General features: G+C 38.5%; 1 protein-coding gene across 4 annotated transcripts in view; it reads left to right on the plus strand.

Annotated features, from left to right (window-relative positions):
- The window catches only part of C3H1orf87 (chromosome 3 C1orf87 homolog), an 83,223-nt gene that overhangs the window by 37,728 nt on the left and 20,509 nt on the right, over positions 1-24,986 (plus strand). For all 4 annotated transcript variants that reach the window (XM_070786447.1, XM_019957357.2, XM_019957358.2 and 1 more), the window contains exons 8-9: positions 4,963-5,060; positions 21,305-21,369. In XM_070786447.1, coding sequence (XP_070642548.1) covers positions 4,963-5,060; positions 21,305-21,369 — 163 coding nt within the window. The remainder of the gene's footprint in view (positions 1-4,962; positions 5,061-21,304; positions 21,370-24,986) is intronic.

Below are 24,986 nucleotides of genomic sequence, written 5' to 3' on the forward strand. Positions count from 1 at the left end.
TGTTGCTGGACACAGGACTTCAGAGGCAACTGGGAAAGGCCATATGAATTGTTTCTCTTTTTGATCAATAGTTGTAAAGGGCACAAGGGAGAGGATCTCAGACCTCCTTGAGTTTCTCATGAAACCTATGCACGCTGTATTCAGAGGGGGAGAGGAGCACATCCCCACAGCCAGTATTTCAGAGGGTTCACGGATCACCTGTACCTCCTCAGATAACTTAAAGTTGTTCTGAAGGATGATCTATGGGTCCTATCACTCCAATCAATGGCACTGTCACCAACCTCAAAGAACAGTATAAAAACATATCTGATATCTGTCATCCTCGTTCTGTGGACTCGCTCATTCTGTCCCTGTCACATCCTTCATTCAATGATGGCTCAGGAAGGACTCCTGAGGGCAATGTGGACCCACATACATTTATTTGTTAACTTCCCTGACCATTATTCATATCAGGTATGATGGTAAAGAATCTGCCTGCAATGCAGGAGACCTGGGTTTGATCCTTGGGTCAGGAAGATTCCCTGGAGCAGGGAATGGCTACCCTCTCCAGTATTCTTACCTGGAGAATTCCATGGACAGAGGAGCCTGGCGCATACAGTCCACGGGGTCACAAAAGAGTTGGATGATCAACACTTGCACTTTCTTGTCCATGGATTGAATAGGCTGTGGAACCTAAGAAGTTTCCAAGCATAGAGGTTCAGTTTAACACTTTTATACATAATCCATATTCTTTACCTTCTGAACTCCTTTCTGCTCTATAATGCACAGCCCTTCCAAACTACTCCCAGACCTTCCTGCCAGGAGGAACTCCTAGAACACAGGTTACTCTACCTCTAACTACTCTTTGCCTGATGTTCATGCAACCTCCTCAGTATCATCAGGAGGGAATCCCATTACTGAGTGAACAGGGGCTTACGAATGTGAAATTTGTTCCCTTGGCAAGACTACAGCTATGACACTAGTTTACCAAGTGACCAAAACTGTAATACATTCTTCTGCAGTTGGCCAGACTCCTTTTTTGTGTTTAGTTGTTTCTCCATCAGTACACTCTGCCCTAAAATATAAATGATTTATACTAGCCTCAAATCGTTCCCTACTTCCAAACCAGTCACCATCTTTCCGATCAATATGGCATGTTTATTCTTGCATTCAACATACTAATCACACAGTGTGCTCTGGGCAGTGTGATAAGGCATTGAGGACAACACACGATTATGATTTCAGTTTCAGAGTTCTCCAGGAGTTCAGGGAAAAGGTAGTATTTTAAACATGTTACAATTTTGTATGACAAACACATTGGTGGCAGTAACTTTGAACACAGAGAAGGAATAACAACCTAGCCTCACCCAAAAACTCCAGAGGAAATAAAGCAAATACTGCATCTTAGAGGACATGTGAATTTGACAAAGAATTTTGGTAGGGCAGAAGAAAGGACAGGAAAGGTTTTCTAGGTAAAAGGTGCAATGTGAAATGTTACTGAGATGGAAGAGAGCATGGCTAGTTCAGGGAATGCTAAACTACTCATATAGGCAGAACACAGTGAGTGCATGGTGACTGGGGTCAGTGGGAGATGCTGCTCAAGTTGATGTTAGAATGGTTGGAGGAACAAGTTTTTGAAGGGTCTTTCTAAGGAATGTGACTTTATCCTGAACTCGAGTGGAATCATTGAAGAATAATAAATAAGTGAATGATATGATCAAATTTGAAATTTGAAAAGAGCACTCTAATAGATATGGAGAATTAGAGACATTGAGAAACTTTAAAAGGCTATTCCAGTAATTCAAGCAAGAAATTATGAGAATTTAAACCAGGAAAGTAGCAGGAGGGATGGAGATATCAAGGAGGTAGAAAAGTAGGTCTTGGTGACCTAATTAGACATAGATCCTGAATTAGGAGGAATGAAAAATGACTCCCAAGGTTCTGACTTTGACTAGATGGTGGTACCATTCTCTAAGACAGGAAACAGAAAAGGAGTTTGGGGAGGCAAAGGAAAGAATGCTGAGTTCACTTTTGAGCGTGTTGATGTAGCTTGAGAGAGTAAAGCTAAATAATGACATAAGGGTCTTCAATATGGAGTTGAAGCTTTGTGAATAATTAGAATTATTAAAGGACATAAAAGAAGGTAAGAAGCGAAGGTTGAGGAGGACACCTGTTGTTAAGGAGCAGGTAGATGAAGACAAGCCAAGAAAGGAGACCAAAAATAATCAAAAGAGACATGGGAGTGATCAAGAAAGCCAAGAGAAGAGATCTAGGAAAGGATGGCACGATCAGCCATGCCACAGGCTGCAAAGAGATCATCTGTAATTGGGAGTGAAAAATATTCATTAAATGGAAAACTTCAGAGGTTACTAGTGACTTGGTAAATACAATTTAAGTAGAGTGACGGGGTAAAATGCAAATGAAGCCACAAATGGGAAGGAAGTAGAGAGAGCATCTGTGCATCAGTCTCTCCAGGAGCATTTTGAGGAAATGTATTTATTTTACTTGTCACTTTCTAAATAACATAGGTATTTTATTTACATTTGATTTTTTAAATGCCCTTATTGAACTGAAGAAACCATATACAACCAAACATTTTCTTATTGAATAAAGACATCATAATGAATATTCATGGATTTTAAAAATAATCCTAGATAACACTAAATTGCCAGGATTTTCTGGTAGATGTTTCTATTGCTCTTCCACAACTGTCAGTTCATAGCAGCTATCAATCAATCTACTTCTAGGAACCCTGATGTACTATTTCTAATCTGCTGTTCATTTAGCCTAGAGCAAAACTCAATGTTGCCAGAAGTAAATAAACTGTTTTTAGAATACCCTGTTAATACTGATGTTTAAAAATACATTAATATGCTCTAATCATGAGGATAAGTTGATTTTTATTTATTTTGTAAAATGGCATAACATAACTAATTTCTATCACTCTATTTTTGCAAACCTATGCCTTTACCTTTAGTACTTTTCACTAATTCATTCATTCCTAATTCATCTATATATTCATTTATTCAATAAGTAATTTTCAACACTGTGCTTGGCAATGGTGATAGGAAAATGAAGGAAACACAGTCCAACCCTCAATAAACCAGTCTTTTAGAGATGCTATAATGAACAGATATTTACTGCCCAGTGAAAAGGATTATAAAACTATAGTAGAGTGAATTATGCCAAAATACGTTTAGTTTCTAAAAAGCACAATGCTCTTTCTCACCCGTTATTTACACATGCATTTCTTCTGCCTGGAATTATCCTCAACTCCTTATTTTTCTGGCACATTATTATTCCTTTTTTTCATGTTTTATATCTGTCTTTTCCCTTCCCTAAAATACTCCTCTACAGCTAGTAAGTAACATGTTTCTAACCCAGATTGGTTGTTTCCTTCCAAAAAGACAAATGAAGATTAGGCTTTTGTCACTGTATCAAAATATAGGTTATATTATTCAAGTATGGTCAGACCAACAGATCAGGAGGCGATTGCCGTTGGAAAGATAGTCTTTTACTCACAGTTCCCAAGAGGAGGGGCACAGACACCACACGGGCCACATGATGAAACACCAGAGTTGGTCAGGAGGCAGAGGGGATGGGGGCAAAGTGTGGCAAGAGCATTTATTGTGGGTGGATGAAGCAGGATAAGAAGGCTTAGGATTGGCTAGTTTGAATAATTTCAGTGGGCTCTGGGGCACAGGGGCCATAATCAGGACCTGGAAATAGTGGCCCAAGTATGAAAACCTCAATAAAAGAGGTAGTTGGTTTGCAGATGAAAGACATACTTTCAGGTAAGTCCTTTACTATCTCTAGTAGTTGGCTAGCCCTGGAAGAGGCAGTTTGTCCAGGGTCAGCAGGGCCCCATGATGGCCAAGCATCAGATTTAAAAGACATGCGTAATACAGTCTCTATGTGGAACTTCCTCTCAAAATAACAACAGTAGCTACAGTTAGTCTAAACACTACATAAAACATTTCTTTTTCTCTTTCTTTGCCCCTTCCTTCCTTCTCCCATTTCTCTCTCTCTCCCACTCTCTTTTTGTACTTTTGTGCCCCCTTCTCCTCTTTTCTTCCCTCTCCCCTCTTCTCTCTCTCCTCTGTCTCCCTTTTTCTTCCTCTTCCCTCCTTTCCGTCTTTTCTTCAACACATGTTAGTCAAATGCCTCCTAAAATCCAGGCATTATTCTAACTGCTTACTGTCTTCTGAGAAGTAGAAAATACTAATCTTATTTAGTGGGTGAAGTAATTGGGCATAAAAAGATTTAGGAACGTCCTGAGGTCACACAAATCACAGACAGCATTTCCAGTGTTCAAAATAAATCATGCCTTATTCTTAAGACTCTGTGTTTAAACAGTATGCTGAACACACAAGAAAGAGTATCACGACCTAAAAGTTTGGTGTGTTTGAATCTAAGTATCGCACACCTACCAACTTGAGAACTGAACTGGATTGTTGGCTAGACTCAGAAAATATTAAGTCCTCAGGAAGTTGCAGTGACTCTTCATTCATTCATCCAACAAATATTAATTGAATATCTGGTTTCTAGACTAAGTTCCATCATTTATTAACCATGTGACATAGAGAAAGTCAATCTAACTCTTGGTTTCCTCATATACAAAATAAAACAAGATTCTTTTGTAAATCAAAGTCAATATTAAAAAACACTTTGTAACTCACCTATATAATAAGTGTATATAATTTCTGGGCCTTGGCCACTCATTCCATAGCTGTCAAAAATGTAAGATCAGCATTTCAAAGTACAGTGGCTTCTGAGTAATGAACTATGCCTCTGTGTCAAGCATAAAAAAATTTGCTGTTGATGAGCAGTCCATTGAACATTCTTGTCCTAAATATTATTCTAGTGGTATAGTCCACTCCTGGTTATTCATTTTTTGTCCAAATTATGTAAGTTCTAATAATGGGAAGGAAATTCAAATCAACTTAATTATACTGAAATTTCAAATCTTTTTCTTATTTTCAGGTCAGAGCTATATGTGGGAAACATGGATTATATCTGACTTTGAGTCTTTTGGAAACATTGCTTAACCATCAAGATTTGGGTTACCAAAATGAAATAAAGTAAGTTGATTTTTTTATTTACACAGTCCTTTATTAGAATACCAAATACATAAGTTTGTCTCTAGGCTAAAATTTTATATGTGAAATGATCAGTTTATTACCTAAAGACAGAGTTAATAGATGTTTGTTTATATTAAGATCACAGAATCTTTTTGGCCATAGAAAAATGAAAGCCATAAACTTCCACTTCCAGTTTGCTGGTAAATGGCAAGTCAGATTTACCATGTCATTCTAAACAACTAAAATATAGGACAAAATATATGAAGTGATACTTTCTGGACTACTTTGGACATCAGGAAGCACACAACAGTGATTCCTGAGAGAAGGAAATGAGGTAAGCTCAGTTTACTGAACAAGAAAGAGGACTCCAAACTTAGCCCCACCATTCTCCTTGAGCCAAAGGAATAGAGTATGAAGTTCAGGAAGGCCAAGAAGTCTAGAAAGTTGGTACAACATAGCAATGAGGCGAGATACCCTTAGAGGCCTTTCTAGAGACTTCCAAAGAGTTACCCTGAAGTCTTCACGTGCAAACTTAGCTAATGTATGCATTTGAGGAAACTACCCAAGGCCAGCAAAAGAAACATCAAGAGAAAAAAGAGGAGAAAATTTTAGATCTCACACAGAGTTGCTGCTGCTGCTGCTGCTAAGTCACTTCAGTCATGTCTGACTCTGTGCGACCCCATAGACGGCAGCCCACCAGGCTCCCCCGCCCCTGGGATTCTCCAGGCAAGAACACTGGAGTGGGTCACACAGAGTTGGGAATAGTTCAAATTTATACCAGAGAGGAACACATGTGGGATGGATTAGAGTCCTCAAAATGGTATTATGCTATAGTGAAACCTAATGCATTAGACGGAGAAGGCAATGGCACCCCACTCCAGTACTCTTGCCTGGAAAATCCCATGGACGGAGGAGCCTGGTGGGTCGCAGTCCATGGGGTCGCTAGGAGTCGGACAAGACTCAGCGACTTCACTTTCACTTTTCACTTTCATGCATTGGAGAAGGAAATGGCAACCCACTCCAGTGTTCTTGCCTGGAGAATCCCAGGGACGGGGGAGCCTCGTGGGCTGCCGTCTATGGGGTCACACAGAGTTGGACACGACTGAAGCGACTTAGCAGCAGCAGCAGCAATGCATTAGAAACTGGAGTCTCAGAAGGAGATAAGACAAATATAGGGAAAGAAAAAAATGTTGAAAAAAATAATGGCTGTAATTTTCCAAAATTGAAAAAAACTATAAAGACATGGACCTAAGAAGTTTAATGAACTTCAAATATAAGTAATTTGAAGTAAACCATACCAAGGCTCCTTATAATCAGATTGCTTAAACTAGTAGTAAATTAAAAATCTTAAATGCACAAGAGAAAATGACAAATTACATAAAGAGCAACAAAGATAAGAATTATGACAGATTTATCAAAGATAAGAATTATGACAGATTTATCATTAGACACATAAACAATAAGACTGTAGAATAACATCCTTAAAGTATTGAAGGAAAAATGATCATCCTGAAATCCTACATCCAGCAAAACTGTTTCAAAAACTAATAGAAATTAAGATGTTTTTTACACATACAAGGACTTCCTAGGTTGTGCTAATGGTAAAGAGTCTACCTCCAATGCAGGAGACTACACACAAAAGATGAGAGAATTCATAACCATCAGAGCAGTACTGCAAGAAATAGTAAAAGAAGGCCTTGGGCAGAAGGAAAATAATCATTTTTAATCTGCACAAAGAAATGAAAAGTATTGGACATAATATGTCAATGAATAAAAATACAATTTCCTTATTTAAAAAAAATCTCTCTAAATGATAATCAATTGTTTAAGATAACAATAATAACAATGTACTGTGGAGTTTGTAACATAATAGAGGGCAGCATTTGACAATAGCATAAAATACTGCGAGGGGAAATAAAAAAAAGTATACACCTGTATACTCTCAGCTAAGTAGTATAATTTTGGTTGAAGGAAGAGTATTCAGTTAAAAATATGAATTGTTGTTGTTTAGTCACTAAGTCATGTTCAACTCTTTTGTGACCCTGTGGATTATAGCCCACCAGGCTCCTCTGTCCAAGGGATTTTCCAGGCAAGAATACTGAAGGGGGTTGCCATTTCCTTCTGCAGGGGCTCTTCCTGACCCAGGGATTAAACCCAGGTCTCCTGCATTGCAGGCAGTCTCCTGCATTGGGAAGTGGATTCTTTACCCCCTTAGCCACCTGGCAGGCCCAAAAATACTAATAGAGAAGTTTAAATTGAATAATCACATATAAATACTAAGAATAAACCAAAAAAAGGAGGAAAAGCAAACAAGAAACAAATAGGACAAGTAGAAAATAAATGCAAACAATGATGCTAGATTTAAATCCAATCATATCAATAATTACAGTAAGTATTAATGGTTCAAATGCACCAATTAACAGGCAGCAATTTTCAGATTTCATTTAAAAAGCAAAACCCAACTAAATGCTGTCTGAAATGAACCCTTTTATAATATAAAGGCAGACCCAGTAAAAGTAAAAGGATGGAAAGTGATATACCATACTAATTGGTATGAATGAAAAATAAGCTGGGATGGTTACACTAAAGTCAGACAAAGTAGATTCTACATCAAGGGGTATTGCCAGAAATTCAGTTCATCAAAAGGATATACAGACCTAAATGTTCATGCCCTCAATAACATAGTTTCAAGTTAATAAATTAAAAACATAAATCGGAAGGTGGAATAGACAAATTCACAATTTTATTTAGAGAATTGAACATATTTCTGTCAGTAACTGACAAAAACAAGTAGACAGAAAATCAGTAAGACTATAGAAAATTTGGTTTTTCCAGTGTTCATGTATGGATGTGAGAGTTGGACTATAAAGAGGGCTGAGCGCAGAAGAATTGATGCTTTTGAAGTGTGGTGTTGGAGAAGACTCTTGAGAGTTCCTTGGACTGCAGGGAGATCCAACCAGTCCATCCTAAGGGAAATTGGTCCTGGGTGTTCATTGGAAGGACTGATGTTAAAACTGAAACTCCAGTATTTTGGCCAGCTGATGTGAAGAGCGGACTCATTTGAAAAGACCCTGATGCTGGGAAAGATTGAGGGCAGGAGGAGAAGGGGATAACAGGGGATGAGATGGTTAGATGGCATCACCAACTCAATGGACATGAGTTTGGGTAAACTCTGGGAGTTGGTGATGGACAGAGAGGCCTGGCATGCTACAGTTCATGGGGTCACAAAGAGTCAGACACAACTGAGTGACTGAACTGAACTGATAGAAAACTTGGACTATATTATCAACTAACTTGATGTAAGTGGCAATTATACCCCACACAACAGCAGAATACAGATTCTTTTTAAGTGTTCATGAAATATTTAAAAGATAAACCCTATCCTGAGCCACAAAACAACTCTTAGTAAATTTAAAAGGAATAAATCATATAAAATATGTTTCCTGACGACAAAAGAAATAAATTAGAAATCAAAAAGCAAAAATTAAACAAAACCAAAAATAAAGCAAAATAAAATCCCATAATTCTCCCAACATTATAAAACTAAACAATATACTTTATAAATAACCAAAGGTCAAAGAAGAAATCACAAGGGAAATTAACAATATTTTAAACTGAATTCAAATGAAAACACAACATGCCAGTAACCTGTCTTTTTTTCTTTTCCTTGCATTTTATATCTAATCCATCAGTAATTCATGAATAAATCAACCCTATCTTGAGAGTATGTCAAGATCCTGCTCCTTTCTCACCACCTCTATTATTACTTAACTACACCCCATCCAAGCTACCATTATGTTTCTCTTGGATTACTATAATGGCCTCGTAACTGAATTCTGCTTTTCCCTTGTTCCTAGTTTATCCTCAATACAGAAGCTACAGTGGTCTATTGAAACCTAAAACAGTTAATGTCACTGCTCTGCTTATTACACTGCAAGAGGATGTTATTTCACTCAAAGGAAAAAGAAAATTGAAGTCCTCATAAAGGGCTCTACATAATCTCCCTCTCCAACTTCTCTGGCTCCACCTATAATTTCATTTGCTCATTCTGTTCCAGTCACACTGTTCTCCTCTTCTTCCTCAAACACACCAGGCACACATCCACCTTAGTACCTATCTTCTGGATGATTCCTCAACCTAGAATATTCTTTCCCCAAATATCTTCATGCTAACTCCTTCACCTCCCATAAGTTTTTGCCCAGTGTTACCTTGTTTATAGGCTTATACTAAACATTATTTAAAGTTGTAGTCCCCCCATCCTTTCTTCCCCTTAACCTATATTCCTTTTGCTTCCTTCTATACACTTACAAACAATTAATGTATTAGGTAACTTATTGATGTATGATGTTTATTGTTGTTATAAATTAATCTCTGATAGACTACAGACTGTAGTGCCACAGGGCAGGCAGAAACTTTATTTATTGATATATCCCAAGTATATAGAGCAGTGCCTGGCACCTAGTAAGTATTTGACAAATATGTATGGAATTGAACTGAACTAGGGGAAGAATAAAGTTTCAAAATGCTGAGGAATGCAGATACATAAATTTTCCCTAGTCCTTAGCTCATGGTCAAATTGAAGCAGGCTTTCCCTAACCATCTCATCAAAATAATGTTCTTTGTGCTATACTCTCTCTTAGCATTCAGTAATATTCTTTCCTATCACTTATTACTATTTGTAATTATGTATTTATTTGTATGACTTGTTAATTTAATGACTCGATAGTGATCTCCTTGCTGGCAAGGATCATGACACATTATATTCCATCTTCTTGTAGGCCAGTATTTGGTACATGATAGACACAGGGTAAATATTTGATTAATCCATTTATTCATTCATCTAACAAATATTATGGAGTGCCTACTGTGTACCAATTACTATTCTAATCATTGGGAATATAGATATGAATAAAACAAAGTCCCTTCCCTTATGAAGCTTCTATTCTAAAGGGGAAGAGAAACTATAAATAGCTATGTGACATATCACATGGTGATAAAGGTCATGAGAACACCAAGTGGTAAATGGCACGTTGAGCCTAGCCAGTGAATTTCCACTAGACCAGTTTTGGACATGGGAGTTTTCCTTCTGTAAAATGTTGGAGGTAGTTGGGTGAAGGTGAGGGAGGCAGTTAAGCAGGAAAAGCAAACAAGTGGACTAAGAGCTGAGTAGAAAATCAATAAGCTAAAACTGAGACCCCCACAGGCACTGGTATAAAAGGCAAAAATGCAAGTGTCAAAGTTCATGTTATACTTGGTACACTTGATAGAAGTTCGGGTCCAGAACCAAGATTCCAGGAAATAGAAGTATGAGGATAAGAGTGAAAGAGAACAAATGAGGTTAGGCTACTTATAATTATATGAAAATTCTCAGCTTCCTACCATTTTATGTGTATTATCAGAGAAGCACATTGATTTTTTATTCACCTATCTTTGACCTCTGAATGTTCAAGGACATCAAAACCATGAGGCCAATGAAGAATTGCGTTTATAAGTGATAAACCTGTTTCATTAAACAGTCATTGGCTAAAGCTCTTCTGTTGAATTAAATCCATTCCGTTAAGGGCTTTGTATGCAAACCTATATCCTTAAGAGATTAAAGATGCAATTTAGACATACATTTTAGAAGCTGAATGCATGAATCATTATTTTAGTACATATTGTCCATTAATCTGCTGTTCTATTGGGAACCCATTTGGAATGTGGCTGCTTACTAATTAGCAGGATTCTAGTGCTGAGCTGCTTCCTGATTAAATGTCCTTTAAAATCAATAAAACATCAGGAGGGATTATGGTGATGTGGGATTAGCCCCATCTAACCAAATAAAATGAGTTGTGTTCTTTTCTTAAACTGTCACATTGCAAGAGCTGATGAGAGGAACAATTTCGAGCATGCTGCAGCAAAGTTGTTGTTTTGTATGTCTGAGTGTGTGTGTGTGTGTGTGTGTGTGTGTGTTTTAACATTGAGATTTTGTTTTTTGCCATTTGCCTACCAATTAGCAAAGACATTAGTGAATGACTGCCAGAGTAAGGCGATTTTGAGAAAGACTTGATTACGATTTCAAATCTCTATTCTGAATCACCCTTATGTAAAATGAATTCAGGTTGTGTTGGATGAAAATTATTATCCCAGTTCTTGGCCAGGAACGTGTAAGTCAGAATTAGCATTTAATGTTTCTGTGTGACTTTGCAATAAATGGTAATTAAGGAGAGCAGAGAGAGAACAGGAGGCAAACTAATACTCTAAAATTGTATTGGCAAAATTAAATGCTTCAAACCCAGTTTAAAACATAGGCACTCAAGCCAAATTGTGTTGGGGGAGGGGATAAATAATGAAGCTGCTATGGGTGGCTTCATAAATAGAGCGGCACAATTGACACAGCCCCAAGTAGACCTTATCGTACACATCTGGCCCATTATTGGGAGTGCAATTAGGTTGAGAAGGACTGGTCTGATAATCCCAGGAACAACCAGAGGATTTTAAGAGATAAAGGAAACATGAGGTGTCCAATTCAGCAATTATTTTTTAATGGGAATAGGAAGATTGTAAGGGAATAGGAAAATTGTGAGCTATTAGAGGTATGGTATGAAACCGCCCATTGGTTGGGTCTTGGAAACCAGATCTGGCTTTTAAGAGTTCATTAATTACAATCTTCTCTTCCAGAGCCTGTAATTCCTATGGGGTAAGAATTCTAATAGTAATATTGCTAATAAAGTTAGTAGTAGTAGTAGCCAACATTTATATAGTGCTTACTATATTCTCAGGCAATGTTCTAAGTGCTTTATAAATATTAACTCTTTTAATCCTTGCACATACTTCATGAAATAGGTACTATTACTTTTCAAATGAGGAAGCTGGAGCACTGAGAAGCTAAAACTAGTATGTAACTGATAAATGAATTCATCAGTAAGACTAAGTCAATACAGGCTCTCTAGCTTCAGGTTCTTGGCTTTTAATACACCAAAACAACTCTCCTACAACTCCTATGAAATTTAAAGGCCTATACGATGGTGCCCAGGCACAGGGGCTTTAGGCAATCTGCCTGCATTTCACGGTCAGCTCTAACCTTGGGCTTGGTGCTGAACACGGGTTTGGATTTTGAGGAACTCAGTATCTTCCTGCCCTAGGACGTGTAGGAGGTGTAGGTTATGAATACAAAAGTGAAGAGGCTTTAGTTCCGGGATCAGGTATGATCCAAGGAACCCCAGGGCTTGCACGTAGCATCTCCTCACTGGTAGAGCACCTCCACTGCCCCTTCAGCCCCCATCTATGCAGAAAGGCAACATGAGCTCTGTAATCACACAGGCCTAGATGGAAATCCCAACAGTCATATGCACTGGCTTTGAGAACATGGACAAGTCACTGATTTCTCTGAACATTACATTTTCACCTGTTAAATGAAAAAAGACAAATCGTTTTGTCTAGATTTGAGAGTTTATTGCCTGTCTACCAAGTAAAGACTGAGCTTCTCACGGGTAAATGGAAGGTGAGAAGAATACAATTTAGGTTACATGATTAGGAAGATGAAAGCAGAGAAAGATGCTGCAGTTGGATGAGATTTTCCAGCAGCTGAGTTAAATAAGAACCAAGATAACCCCCTGACTCAGAAGGATTGATGTATCTCCACCTACTATGTTCACAAATAGGGCTACATGCTCTACATGGCTTATCTCATTTTATATTTCCAACAGTCCTACAAATTAATGTTTTTATACCCACCTCACAGATGAATAAAATGAGGCTCAGAGTCTAGGGAAAGACTACCCACTCCAGTATTCTGGCCTGGAGAATTCCATGGACTGTATAGTCCATGGGGTCGCAAAGAGTCAGACATGATTGAGCAACTTTCACTTTTGGAGTCCTTAAGTAAATTGTCCCCAAAGTTGGGACTCTTTAAACCTTTCTTCCTATTGTGGGTTGAATTGTATCCCCCTAAATTCATATGTTGAATCCCTAACTCCCAGCCTGTAGACCATGTATTTGAAGATAAGATCTTTAAAGAGATGACTAAGATAAGGTCATTAGAGTAAGCCTCCATCCAATCTGACTGGTGTCTTTATAAGGAGGAAATGTAGACACATAGACAGACTCCAAGGATGGGCTCTTACAGAGAAAAGACCCTGTGTTCAGTTCAGTTCAGCTGCTCAGTCGTGTCTGACTCTGTGACTCCATGGACTGCAACCCACCAAGCTCCTCTGTCCATGGGGATTCTCTAGGCAAGAATACTGGAGTGGGTTGCCATGCCCTCCTCCAGGGGATCTTCCCAACCCAGGGATCAAACCTAGGTCTCCCACATTGCAGGCGGATTCTTTACCAAATGAGCCACCAGGGAAGCCCCCCCTCCCACCTTTTTTTTTTCTTTTTTAAATAGCAACCCTAGCAGACTATACAGCCCCCTGCAGGCTAACAGTCTCTTCCACGGTCTTCTTTCTACCCACCTCCTTTTCCTAGAATATGTTGTGCCCCTCAGTTGGAATAGTAGATTGCAGGATTCTCAAGGGAATGGCTTCAGTGATTTAACTTTTCAAATCATGGGACTTAACCTATAATTCTACCAGTCTGAACAGAGGTGGCTCTTCGGTACTACTAAACACTCAGCGGAACTTGGTGGGACTTGTAGGAGCCAATCAGATGAGAGATGGAAAGGAGTATCTCAGAGACAGAAGGAGCAGTATGTGCCAAGATAAAAAAGCAGGCAAGAACATAACAAGTTTGGAGAACCACAGACTGTCCATTTTGTCCAGAGTATACATTTCACAAGGTAAAGAAAGGTGATGAGTTTCAGAAGGAAGTACCACACATGCTTGAGTGAATCCTGTATGAAACATCATCAAGATTATAAGGGTGTTTCTATAAAATAGCCCCCATTTTGAGTTGTTACTATGGTTAGACTTTTGGGTTTTGTGTTAATATATAGGAGTTTTGTGTAAAATGTCATCTCCTTCAGAGATGACATTTTAATTTTATTAAAATTCCAACGAACAAATGAAGTGGCAAGAAAAAAAAATACCAGAAGCAAAAACTAATAGCCACTCTAATGTCAGAATCTAGAAAGAATCTCCACTGGCTAAGAACAATGGAATCTGGGAAAATCTTGGTGCCCCAAGCTTTGTCCTGCCTACTTATGGAAAGTGCCAAGAACAGAAGATATTTTTGTCCCTTCACCACAGTCTTCTCCTTGACTTGGAGGCCCCAAGTCTTAAGCAACCAGAAAAGTACATAGGTACTACTTTCTGTATCTGTTTGAGTACAGTTCTTCCTCTCCTTCTCTCATCCAAGTTTATATACCAGTACACTTTGGAAGGAATGATGCTGAAGCTGAAACTCCAGTACTTTGGCCACCTCATGCAAAGAGTTGAATCATTGGAAAAGAATCTGATGCTGGGAAGGATTGGGGGCAGGAGGAGAAGGGGACGACAGAGGATGAGATGGCTGGATGGCATCACTGACTCAATGGACGTGAGTCTGAGTGAACTCCGGAAGTTGGTGATGGACAGGGAGGCCTGGCATGCTGCGATTCATGGGGTTGCAAAGAGTTGGACACGACTGAGCGACTGAACTGAACTGAACTGAACTGAACACTTACCCTCATACTACTTCTCTGTATCTGTGCAGAGATCACAACTCCTAGGAATAACAGAGCATAAAGCTGGTGTGAGGAAGGCAGAAATGGCTAAGCTCGGCTGTGGTATTTGTATCTGGTGAAATGTCATCCTAGAAATGTAACATCATGTAGGTGGGAGCAGAAAGAGGTGCTCCCTGGTAGTTGTGTATGTTGGGAAGTGTGTGAAAAATGAATATACAGAAATGTCAGAGTTGAGAGTCCAGAAGAGGGGCGCTCTCATGCCCCACGATACTAGAACTCAACAGTAAGGAAGATTCCTCTTTCTTGGTAAGAAGCCCTCCCAACCCCTCTTTCCTTTCTCTAAAAAATGTGTTCTCTTTCCCTTGCTGTCTGGGGCACTTGAGCAGGGCTCACCATGATTGGAGACCACAAATTACAAATTTCTGCTGCTGCTGCTAAGTTGCTCCAGTCGTGTTTGACTCCGTGTGACCCCATAGACACCAGCCCACCAGGCTCCCCCGTCCCTGGGATTCTCCAGGCAAGAACACTGGAGTGGGTTGCCATTTCCTTCTCCAGTGCATGAAAGTGAAAAGTGAAAGTGAAATTGCTCAGTTGTGTCTGATCCTCAGCAACCCCACAGACCGCAGCTTTCCAGGCTCCTCCGTCCATGGGATTTTCCAGGCAAGAGTACTTTACTGATCCTGAATAAACCTGCCTATGCTGGAGAAATATCTGGCAGTCTGTTTCAGGTCAACAAGTGTACCCATTATGACGGACTATACCGACACAGTGTCTCATATCCAACAGTTGTGATGGGAAGATCCCACCTCTGAAGTGGTCCCAACGGAGAGGCACCAGGAAAATGTCTAAGGAGCACCAAATGGTAGGAGTTGTCACCGCCCCTTGACTGAGGGGCTGGATGAGCAGTGAGTAGGGCCAAAGGAAACCTATTAAATTCTCCTACTGTGCTGTACTGAATGTGAACAGTTTCTCATTTGACACCAAATAAAGAGAAAACCCCAACGTATGAGGCCTAATTTTTAAAAATACTGTAGAACAAGGAAAGTAACCATGATCCTGCAGACTCCAAATAACAGCAAACTTCTGAAAATGATTTACTCTAGAAACTAGAAAACATTTAGAAAGACATTGGTATTCTGTATAGGATATAAAGAGCCATGTCTCTGTTGAAATGAATTGGAAAGTAATAAGCATAATGAGATTAGAAGACTATTAAAATGAAATGCAAAAAGCACTAAAGTGAAAAGAAGAAATTAAACTGAACTTGGTGAAATGTGGCTAGGTTCAAGGAAACTGAAACTTCTGCAGCATAATGAAGAGGTAGCTGGGATTATAACTATGTTTGGTGATGGATGTTACCTAGACTTATTGTGACCATTTTGCAATCCACACATATTGAATCATTATGTTGTACACTCGAAGCTAATATTTTATATGTCAATTATATCTCAATTTAAAAAGTATAATACAATCAAGGAAAGCTGAATATTGCTAGATATTCTATGATATTAAGACACTTATTTAAATGTTTAGGTCAACAAACCTTTTTTATAAAGGGTCACATAGTAAAGTGTATAGGCTTTGTGGGTGTATAGTCTGTTGTAACTATTCAACTATGTCATTGTAGCCTGAAAGCAGCCAAAAACAATACATAACAAATAGCCAGGACTGTATTTTAATCAAATATTACTTACAAAAGAAAATGTGATAACCAGAAATTAATGATTAGCAAAATTAACACTAAAATAAATCTAATTCAGAACATCAGAATTGATAAGTTTACACAGTATCTAGAGGAAAAAATGAAAAAGAATAGTAGAGATAAAAGAATAAGAATAGAGACTGAACTAAGATGCTTGATATTGTGGAATAAGAAACTAGAAGAACTGACAAGACATTAAAGACAAGACATTAAACAAAAGGTCACAGCTAAAAAAACTTTGCATAAGTAAGAAAAAAGAAAAACCCTGTGTACAGACAATGAATTCATTAAGATATAAACTAAATTAAGAAAAAAAAAAAGCATCCATGTTTCTGCTGACAAAACTTTTGTGCTACTGAGACAACGTGAATTATTTAAGGATGTAGCCAAAACAAAATTAAACTAAATCAAAGCAAATAAATTTAAAAATAATTATAAATATATCTAAATAAGACTGACCTCATACTTCTGCAAAGTGTACCAGTGGAAAGGAGGAACCTCTAATATGGAGGACCAACTATAAATTATACCTGAATTTTTAACTGGGCAGAGAGTTAGCACCCCTAACACACCCCACCCCTCATCACACTGTTCAAGGGTCAACTGTAGTTTGCTTCTTTCAATCTGGCATTTAAACACCATAATAAAGTTTAAAGTTAAAAAATAAAAGCTACAGTAATAAACATCAGAAGACCCTGGAACCATGTTCATGGAATTCTAAAGGGGGGGAAATATAACTGAAACCAAGTTATATTACATTTCATGTGTAAGGCCATAGAGTTAAGGGTGCAGGATTTTGGAGTCAGAGTTTAAATCCTGGCTGCCCCATTAATCAGCATGTCCACAGCCAAGTCATTTACATGTCTCATGAGATGGTTGTCTCAATTAAATGAGAGAATGCACACAAGAGACTCAGAATGCTCATGAAAGGCCATTTTTAAAGTTTGAATGACATTAGAATTTGAACTCGGATCTGCCTGAATCTAGAATCAGGTTCACAGACCTTGTGCTTCAATCCTGACCTCTCTGACTCAACATGGGGCATCTGGCACCTGCTACTGTGATTAGAATTATATTGCCTTTTGTGGCAGCAAAAACCCATTGCTATGTTTAAGATGTCAAGGGCTCTTTGGAGGTCCTAGAGTAATGTAAAGAATATGGGATAAAGAATATATTTTATTAGAGGACCTTAAGGATTTCATTGGTCATATATCACTTAAATCAGGCAGTGTCCAAGTTCAGTACTTAGAAAATATGTCCTGTGATTTCCTTCCCCTTCTATCAGCAAATATTAAAGAAGGGGCATGAGAGTGTCTGGTGCCATTTTGTCCAGAAACCTTGCCAAATATTTGCTAACTTCTAACAGCTCTAAAAAATAAATGTTATGCAATGTGGAAATATCAATAGATCTGGGTTTTTGTTGTTGTGTTGTTGTTCAGCAGGTCAGAAGATGTAGCCTTAAGCCTGGCCCTCCTAAGAGAAAGGAATTTCAAGAAGTGTAGCAGACAGGAGACGCTTCTCCTTAAGTTTATTTCCAGATCTGTGCTAATATCAGATCTTTGTATGTTAATTAAAATTCCTAGAGAGTGCTACTTTTCCAACCTTCTTTTCCATGCCTAGCCCTTGTAGCCGCTGATGTAATCATCAGCTTATCTGGCTGGTGGTTCTGCTTACCTATGCCTTGTCTGTTCTTGTACCCAAAGTGACATGAAGCTCTGGAGGTTATATTTTCTACACTGACAAAGAACTTTTCTGATTTGTGATGCCAGGTATAGAAAAGTTTTATTAAGTATAAGCAAAATGAACTAGTTACATATCTAATGAATTCATGGAGGTTCCTTAAAATATTAAAAAGCTACCATAAAGCTTAAGTATTAAAAAGCTACCATAAAGCATAAATATTAAAAAGCTAGCATAAACCCAGCAGTCCTACTCCTGGGCATGTATCTAGAGAAAGTCAGAGTTTGAAAAGATCCATGCACCCCATTGTTCATTGCAGCACTATTTACAGTAGCCACGAAACAGAAGCAACCTAAATGTCCATCAATAGATGAATGGATAAAGAAGATGTTACAAAGTAATATTACTCAGCTATAAAAAGAATGAAGTAATGCCATTTGCAACAACGTGGATGAACCCAGAGATCATCATACTAAGTGAACCATGCCAAAAAGAGAAAAAGAAACAGTATATGATATTGCTTATGTGTGGAATCTGAGGCGGGGGGAAGATACAAGTGAACTTATACAAAACAGAAGTAGATCCATAGACACAGAAAACAAATTTATGATTACCAAAGGGGAAAGGAATGGAGGAATAAATCAGGAATTTGGGATTAATATATGCACACTGTTATATATAAAGCAAAGAAGAACTAAAGAGCCTCTTGATGAAGGTGAAAAAGAAGAGTGAAAAAGCTGGCTTACAACTCTCAACATTCAAAAAACTAAGATTATGGTATCTGGTCCCATCACTTCATGGCAAATAGATGGGGAAACAATGAAAACAGTAACAGACTAAATTCTTGGGCTCCAAAATCACTGCGATGGTGACTGCAGCCAAGAAATTAAAAGTCACTTGCTCCTTGGAAGAAAAGCTATGACCAACCTAGACAGCATGTTGAAAAGCAGAGACATTACTTTGCCAACCAAGGTCCATATAGTCAAAGTTATGGTTTTTCCAGTAGTCATGTGTGGATGTGAGAGTTGGACCATAATGAAAGCTGAGCACTGAATAATGGATGCTTTTGAACGTGATGTTGGAGAAGACTCTTGAGATTCCCTTGGACTGCAAGGAGATCAAACCAGTCATTCCTAAAGGAAATCAGTCCTGAATATTCATTGGAAGGATTGATGCTGAAGCACCAATACTTTGGCCACTTGATGTGAAGAGCTGACTCATTAGAAGAGACCCTGATGCTGGGAAAGATTGAAAGCAGGAGGAGAAGGGGACAACAGAGGATGAGATGGTTGAATGGTATCACTGACTAGATGAACATGAGCTTGAGCAAGTTCTGGGAGATGGTGAAGGACAGGGAAACCGGAAGTGCTGACGTCCACGGGGTGGCAAAGAGTCAGACATGACTGAGCAACTGAACAACAACAGTATATGACATAGATAACCAACAAGACTACTATATAGCACAGGGAACTATACTATACTAGACAGGAATTATATAGTAATAACCTGTAAGGGAAAAAAATCAGAAAAAGTGTTTGTACATGTACATCCATGCATGCATGCTAAGTTGCTTCAGTTGTGTCCAGCTCTATGTGACGCTGTGGACCATAGCCCACCAGGCTCCTCTGCCCATCAGGATTCCCCAAACAAGAATACTAGAGCGGGTTGCCATGTCCTCCTCCAGGGGATCTCCTCGACTGAGGGATCAAACCCACGTCTCTTCCGTCTCCTGCACTGGTATATAAGTTCCTTACCATACCACCACCTGGGAAGCCTAAATATATATACATATATGTGTGTATGTGTGTGTGTGTGTGTATTTATAAATCAACTATACTTCAATTAAAAATAAAGAGAATAAAATCACATGACATTAAAACTCTTCTAGACAACCTAGGACATATTCTCACAACTGGCTGTTTATATTTGCTTGGCTTCTGATGGGCAAAGAGGTGCTAAAAATTCTTTTCACTTAAAGTTCAGTTGCTACCAACAGAACTGTCTTGCTAGCATAAACAAACAAAAAAAATACTTCAAAAAGATACAAAGTCACACACAAAATTAGGGAATAATGAAACTCTGGGAAGCGTTGAAACCAAAAAATAAGGAGAAACACAGAGACAGAGAGTGGGAGAGAGGAAAGAAGGGAGGGAAGGATGGGAAAAGTGATAGATAGAGATTAATTAGACAGTTTGGATCACAACATTGGCTAGAGAAGGGTATAGGACATTGATTGTAGCCCAATATCCTAGAGAAGCATATTTTTATATAAATTGAGAATGGACGCTGGGCAAGCAAATGTAAGTTATTTTTCCTACCAAAGTGTTCCTAAATTACTTGTAAGTTTTAAATGACTCCCTGATTATCACATGCCCACACATTGCTCAATGCAATTTCTGCTTGGGGATTTCACTAAATATTGTCTATTTGCACTTAGCACCCATTTCTATCCCCTTCTATGTTCTTTCCCATGTTGTAATACTTCCCATACTTGAGAAGCCTATAAAGAACATTTCCAAAGCTCCCTTGACATTGAGGTTCTGGAATTGATTTAAGTTCCATCACTGGGATGCCACTGCATGAGATTTGAAAGGCAGAAAGAGTGGCGAGAGGGGCAGGGACGTTATAGTATATATTACTTTCCTGCAGTAGTAGCAACTCCAGACCCTCAGTTTTTGCAGTGGCCAGAATGCCATCTATACTGTCTAGTCACCAAACTCATGGTCAAGGGCAACTGAGACATCAGCTAGAATTTCCTGCAGTTCCCTGGACTCTGGACTACATCTACTGAGACCTAACCCTTAGCCCATGGGCAGAAACCAACCTCCATTCTACTAGCCCCTGAAATCATTTTATGGGCATTTAATTTCCATTTCTAGAAGAAACATCTAAGAAGAAAAGAAAGAAAGAAAATGAAGTCTCTCAGTTGTCCGGCTCATTTTCACCACATGGATTGTAGCCCGCCAGGCTCCTCTGTCCATAGAATTTTCCAGGCAAGAATACTAGAGTGGGTTGCCATTTCTTTCTCCAGGAGATCTTCCCGACTCAGGGATCAAACTCAGGTCTCCTGCATTGCAGGCAGACTCTTTACCGTCTGAGCCACCAGGGAATCCCTGAGACACATAAAGTAGCTTCCATTTCCTTCACTGCACCCCTAATGATAGAGGCATCTAAAAATTCCTATGATATCACAGTCTATATAACTTTTAAGCTTTTCTGTACATTCTTTCAGAGCTTCCTACTTTGCTCACAGATACTATGTTTCCTTTTCTTGCATAGATGGGAGAATTTTGTTGAGTGGTTGGGCAGAGCTTCCTCTGATTTGTCATCTGATTTTCCTCCAGGTGAGTCTGGTTATTTTGTTCCTTAAGAGACCTCCCATTCCCAGAGGTCTTGTTGATGCTGTGACTTAGCTCCAATGGTCTGTTCATTGGATTTCACCTCATTGCTCCGAGAAATGTAAATGGCTTACCAGTGATGAAAATTAAGAGTGAAGTTTGCATTAATGGCTATTTTTTAAGGTCAGTTAGATCATAAAAGGCATAATTCCCAGGTTTGTTTTTTTTTTTAATTAAAGAGTTTATTTATTTATTTATTTTTAATTGAAGGTTAATTGCTTTTCAATATTGTGTTGGTATCTACCAAACATCAATATGAACCAGCCATAAGTTTACCCATGTCCCCTCCCACTTGAACATCCCTCCCACATCCCTCCCCATCCCAGCCTCTCTAGGTTGTTACTGGGCCCTGGTTTGGTTCCTTGAGTCATACAGCAAATTCCTATTGGCTATCTATTTTACACATGGTAAAACAGCTGTTTTTATGTTTCCATGTTACTCTCTCCATACATCCCACTCTCCCTTCCTCCCCCACCCCAGCAGTGTCCATATGTCTGTTCTCAGTATCTGTGTCTCCACTGCTGCTCTGCAAATAGGTTTACCAGTACCATCTTTCTAAATTCCATATCTATGCATCAGTATACGATATTTGTTTTTCTCTCTCTGACTTACTTCACTCTGTATAATAGGCTCTAGGTTCATCCACCTCATTAGGACTGACTCAAATGTGTTCCTTTTTATGGCTGAGTAATATTCTATAACATACATGTACCACAGCTTCTTTATCCATTCATTCATGTAGTATATCATGAAGCATTATCTAGAAATAGTCCTTTAATATGGATGTAGTTCATTTATAAAAGAAGTTGATATAACTTATTAGAATTTCAGTTGTATAGTCCCTTAGATCTGGGAATCCTATAGCTAGATACTTTCCCTACTAATATCTCACCAGAAAGCTCTCCAAGATTTATATACAGTGGTGTAATTTTTGTGTGTGCTGTGTACTTAGTCACTTAGTCATGTCTGACTCTTTGCAACCCCATGGACTATAACCTGCCAGGATCCTCTGTCCATGAGGATTCTCCAGGCAAGAATACTGGAGCAGAGAGCCATTTCCTTCTCCAGGAAATCTTCCCAATCCAGAGATCAAACCCAGGTCTCCACATTGAAGGAGGATTCTTTACCATCTGAGCCACCAGGGCAGCCAAGATCCTTCAAGGACCATTTTATTAAATTACAGTATATCCAATTAATATAACTATGCAGCTGTAAAATCACATGGCTGATCTAATACAGGAAGATTTCCAAGATATATTATTAAGTGAAATGACGAAGATGAATTGAGCAAAATATTTAGCAATTAACAAGTGTTAAATATGACAGGTGAAAAAATATGCATTGATACTAATCTGTTGTTGCAATTCTCTATTTAGTACATCCATCAACCATTTACTGGTTACCCTTTGGATCAAAATACAAGGTACTGAGAGTTTGGTGGGAAGTGTAGTGTATCAGTTTGCATTCCAGTGAAAAACAGAAACCTCACTAGGTATTTCAAACAAAGGGAATGTATAGCCCGTGGTTGAGGGATTGGTCATTACCCATAATTAGAAGACTGAAAGCACAAAATGAGAATAATGAGTGTATTCATTTCCCTAGGGCATTTGTCATAACAAAGTCAGAAACTGAGTGGCCTAAAACAACAGAACTTCTTCTCTCATGGTTCTGGGCACTAGAGTGAGAAATCAGGGTGTCAGGAGGGCCATGCTCCCTCTCAAGGCTCTAGGACAGAGTGTTTCCTTGCCTCTTCCAGCTTCTGGTGGCCCCAGGCTGTTCTTGGCTTATGGTTACAACTACAATCTCTGCCTCTGTCTTCCTATGGCCTTCTTCCCTCTCTGCCTCTCTTTTGTACCCGTGTCTAAATCCTCCCTCTCTTTCCTTGTACAAAGACACTACTGTTCATTCAAGTTCGGGCCCACCCAAATCCATAATGATGTCATCTTAACTTGATTACATCTTAAGTTGTTTTCAAACAGGGCCTTATTAACAGGTTTCAGTGGTACCTGTTTAAAGGATATATTTCAACCCATGACCATGAGATAACCCAGATATTAGTAACTATAGAAAGCAGCTATCATCCTTAGGGCTGAAGGAACATAAAGAAAGGTGTACTATTAGCAGAACCAAGAATCTCATAGGGTGATTGTAAGTCTAACAAACAAAAAATGCTGGTCAGTGTTACACTCTAGAGCAACAGGAGTGCAGTGGTGCTGTTGCTGCATTGTTGTGACAGCCTGTGGCTTACTGAGAAACAAAAGTCTTGGTTTCTTCCCATTCCTATACTGCTGGAGCTATGATTATTAAATGCTGTTAGGCACCGGGTGGGCCATTTTGTTTGCTGGTTCTTTAGCTCAACAGGTAAGTGTCATAAAAGGAAAGAAGGGATATTATAAGAAACTAAAGACAGCTATGCATTTGGAGTGTGTAGAACTGTGAATTTTCTCATTCCCATTTTCATTAGAAGATTCTATGATAACCTGATTAAAATGATTCATTTTCATATATACTGCCTCATATTATAAACTTGATCACATCTAGAATCACAAAAATTCTATGAACTTGCTTTTAATGTGCATATGATATTTGCATATCACATAAATACTTAATGTCTGTAACTTAGACTAAGGACTAGAATCTTGGCAAGGTCAACCAGAAGACAAGATAAAATACAAAATAATATTTCTTTGAAGGCTATTATTTGGAATTCAAATTGAACAACCAGATAGAAAAGAGGAAAATCCCCTCTGTATAAGAAGTTAACATCTCATAAAATCTCTAAAATTATCCATACAAAATGTTTCCAGCATTCAATTAGAAACCATCAGCAATGGTATAAGAGAGGATATGGATTTTCAAATAACTGTAATTAATACATTTGAGAAAATTAATAAGATGGAGAATTTTCAGCAAATAATTTGAATCTATAAAAAATATATAGGACAAAAAAATTTAAAAATAACTAAATTTAAAAACTCAATAGATGGGTTTAACAAAAGACTGGGCATATCTGAAGAGAGAATTATTGAACTAGAATATGATTCAGTAATTCAGAAATTCAATAATTCAGAAATATTCACATTGAAGTATGAATGAGAAAAAGAGTATATAAAAGATATATAGGAAATGGTGACAATATCCAACATACATGTAATGAGGAGGACGAGAGTAGAGCTGAAGCAATATTGAAGAAAATTATGACTGAAAATTGCCAACAGTGATAAAATATCTCAAGCCATAGATCCAAGAGATGCTGAAAACTCCCATAAAGACAAATACAAAAGAGCTTAGACCCTCCAGATACATATGTTATAATATCTAAAGTAGTATTTTACAAAAATGAAGTACGACTCAACTTTGAATCTCTTCACAATGGAGCTGGTGAAGTGAGGGAGAAGAAGAGGGGAAGCAGGAAGCAAGGAACAGGGCTATCGCATGACTGCAGATGGGAAATTAGAAGGGAATGATGGTCGCCTTGGAGACTCATTGATCCCCCAAAACATTTATTGAGGGCCCATTACTCAAGATAACATAGAAAAATGGCTGAGTTTAACCTCCCTCTT

Source organism: Bos indicus, chromosome 3 (assembly GCF_029378745.1).
Source record: "Bos indicus isolate NIAB-ARS_2022 breed Sahiwal x Tharparkar chromosome 3, NIAB-ARS_B.indTharparkar_mat_pri_1.0, whole genome shotgun sequence".
In the NCBI taxonomy this organism is placed as follows: Eukaryota; Metazoa; Chordata; class Mammalia; order Artiodactyla; family Bovidae; genus Bos; species Bos indicus.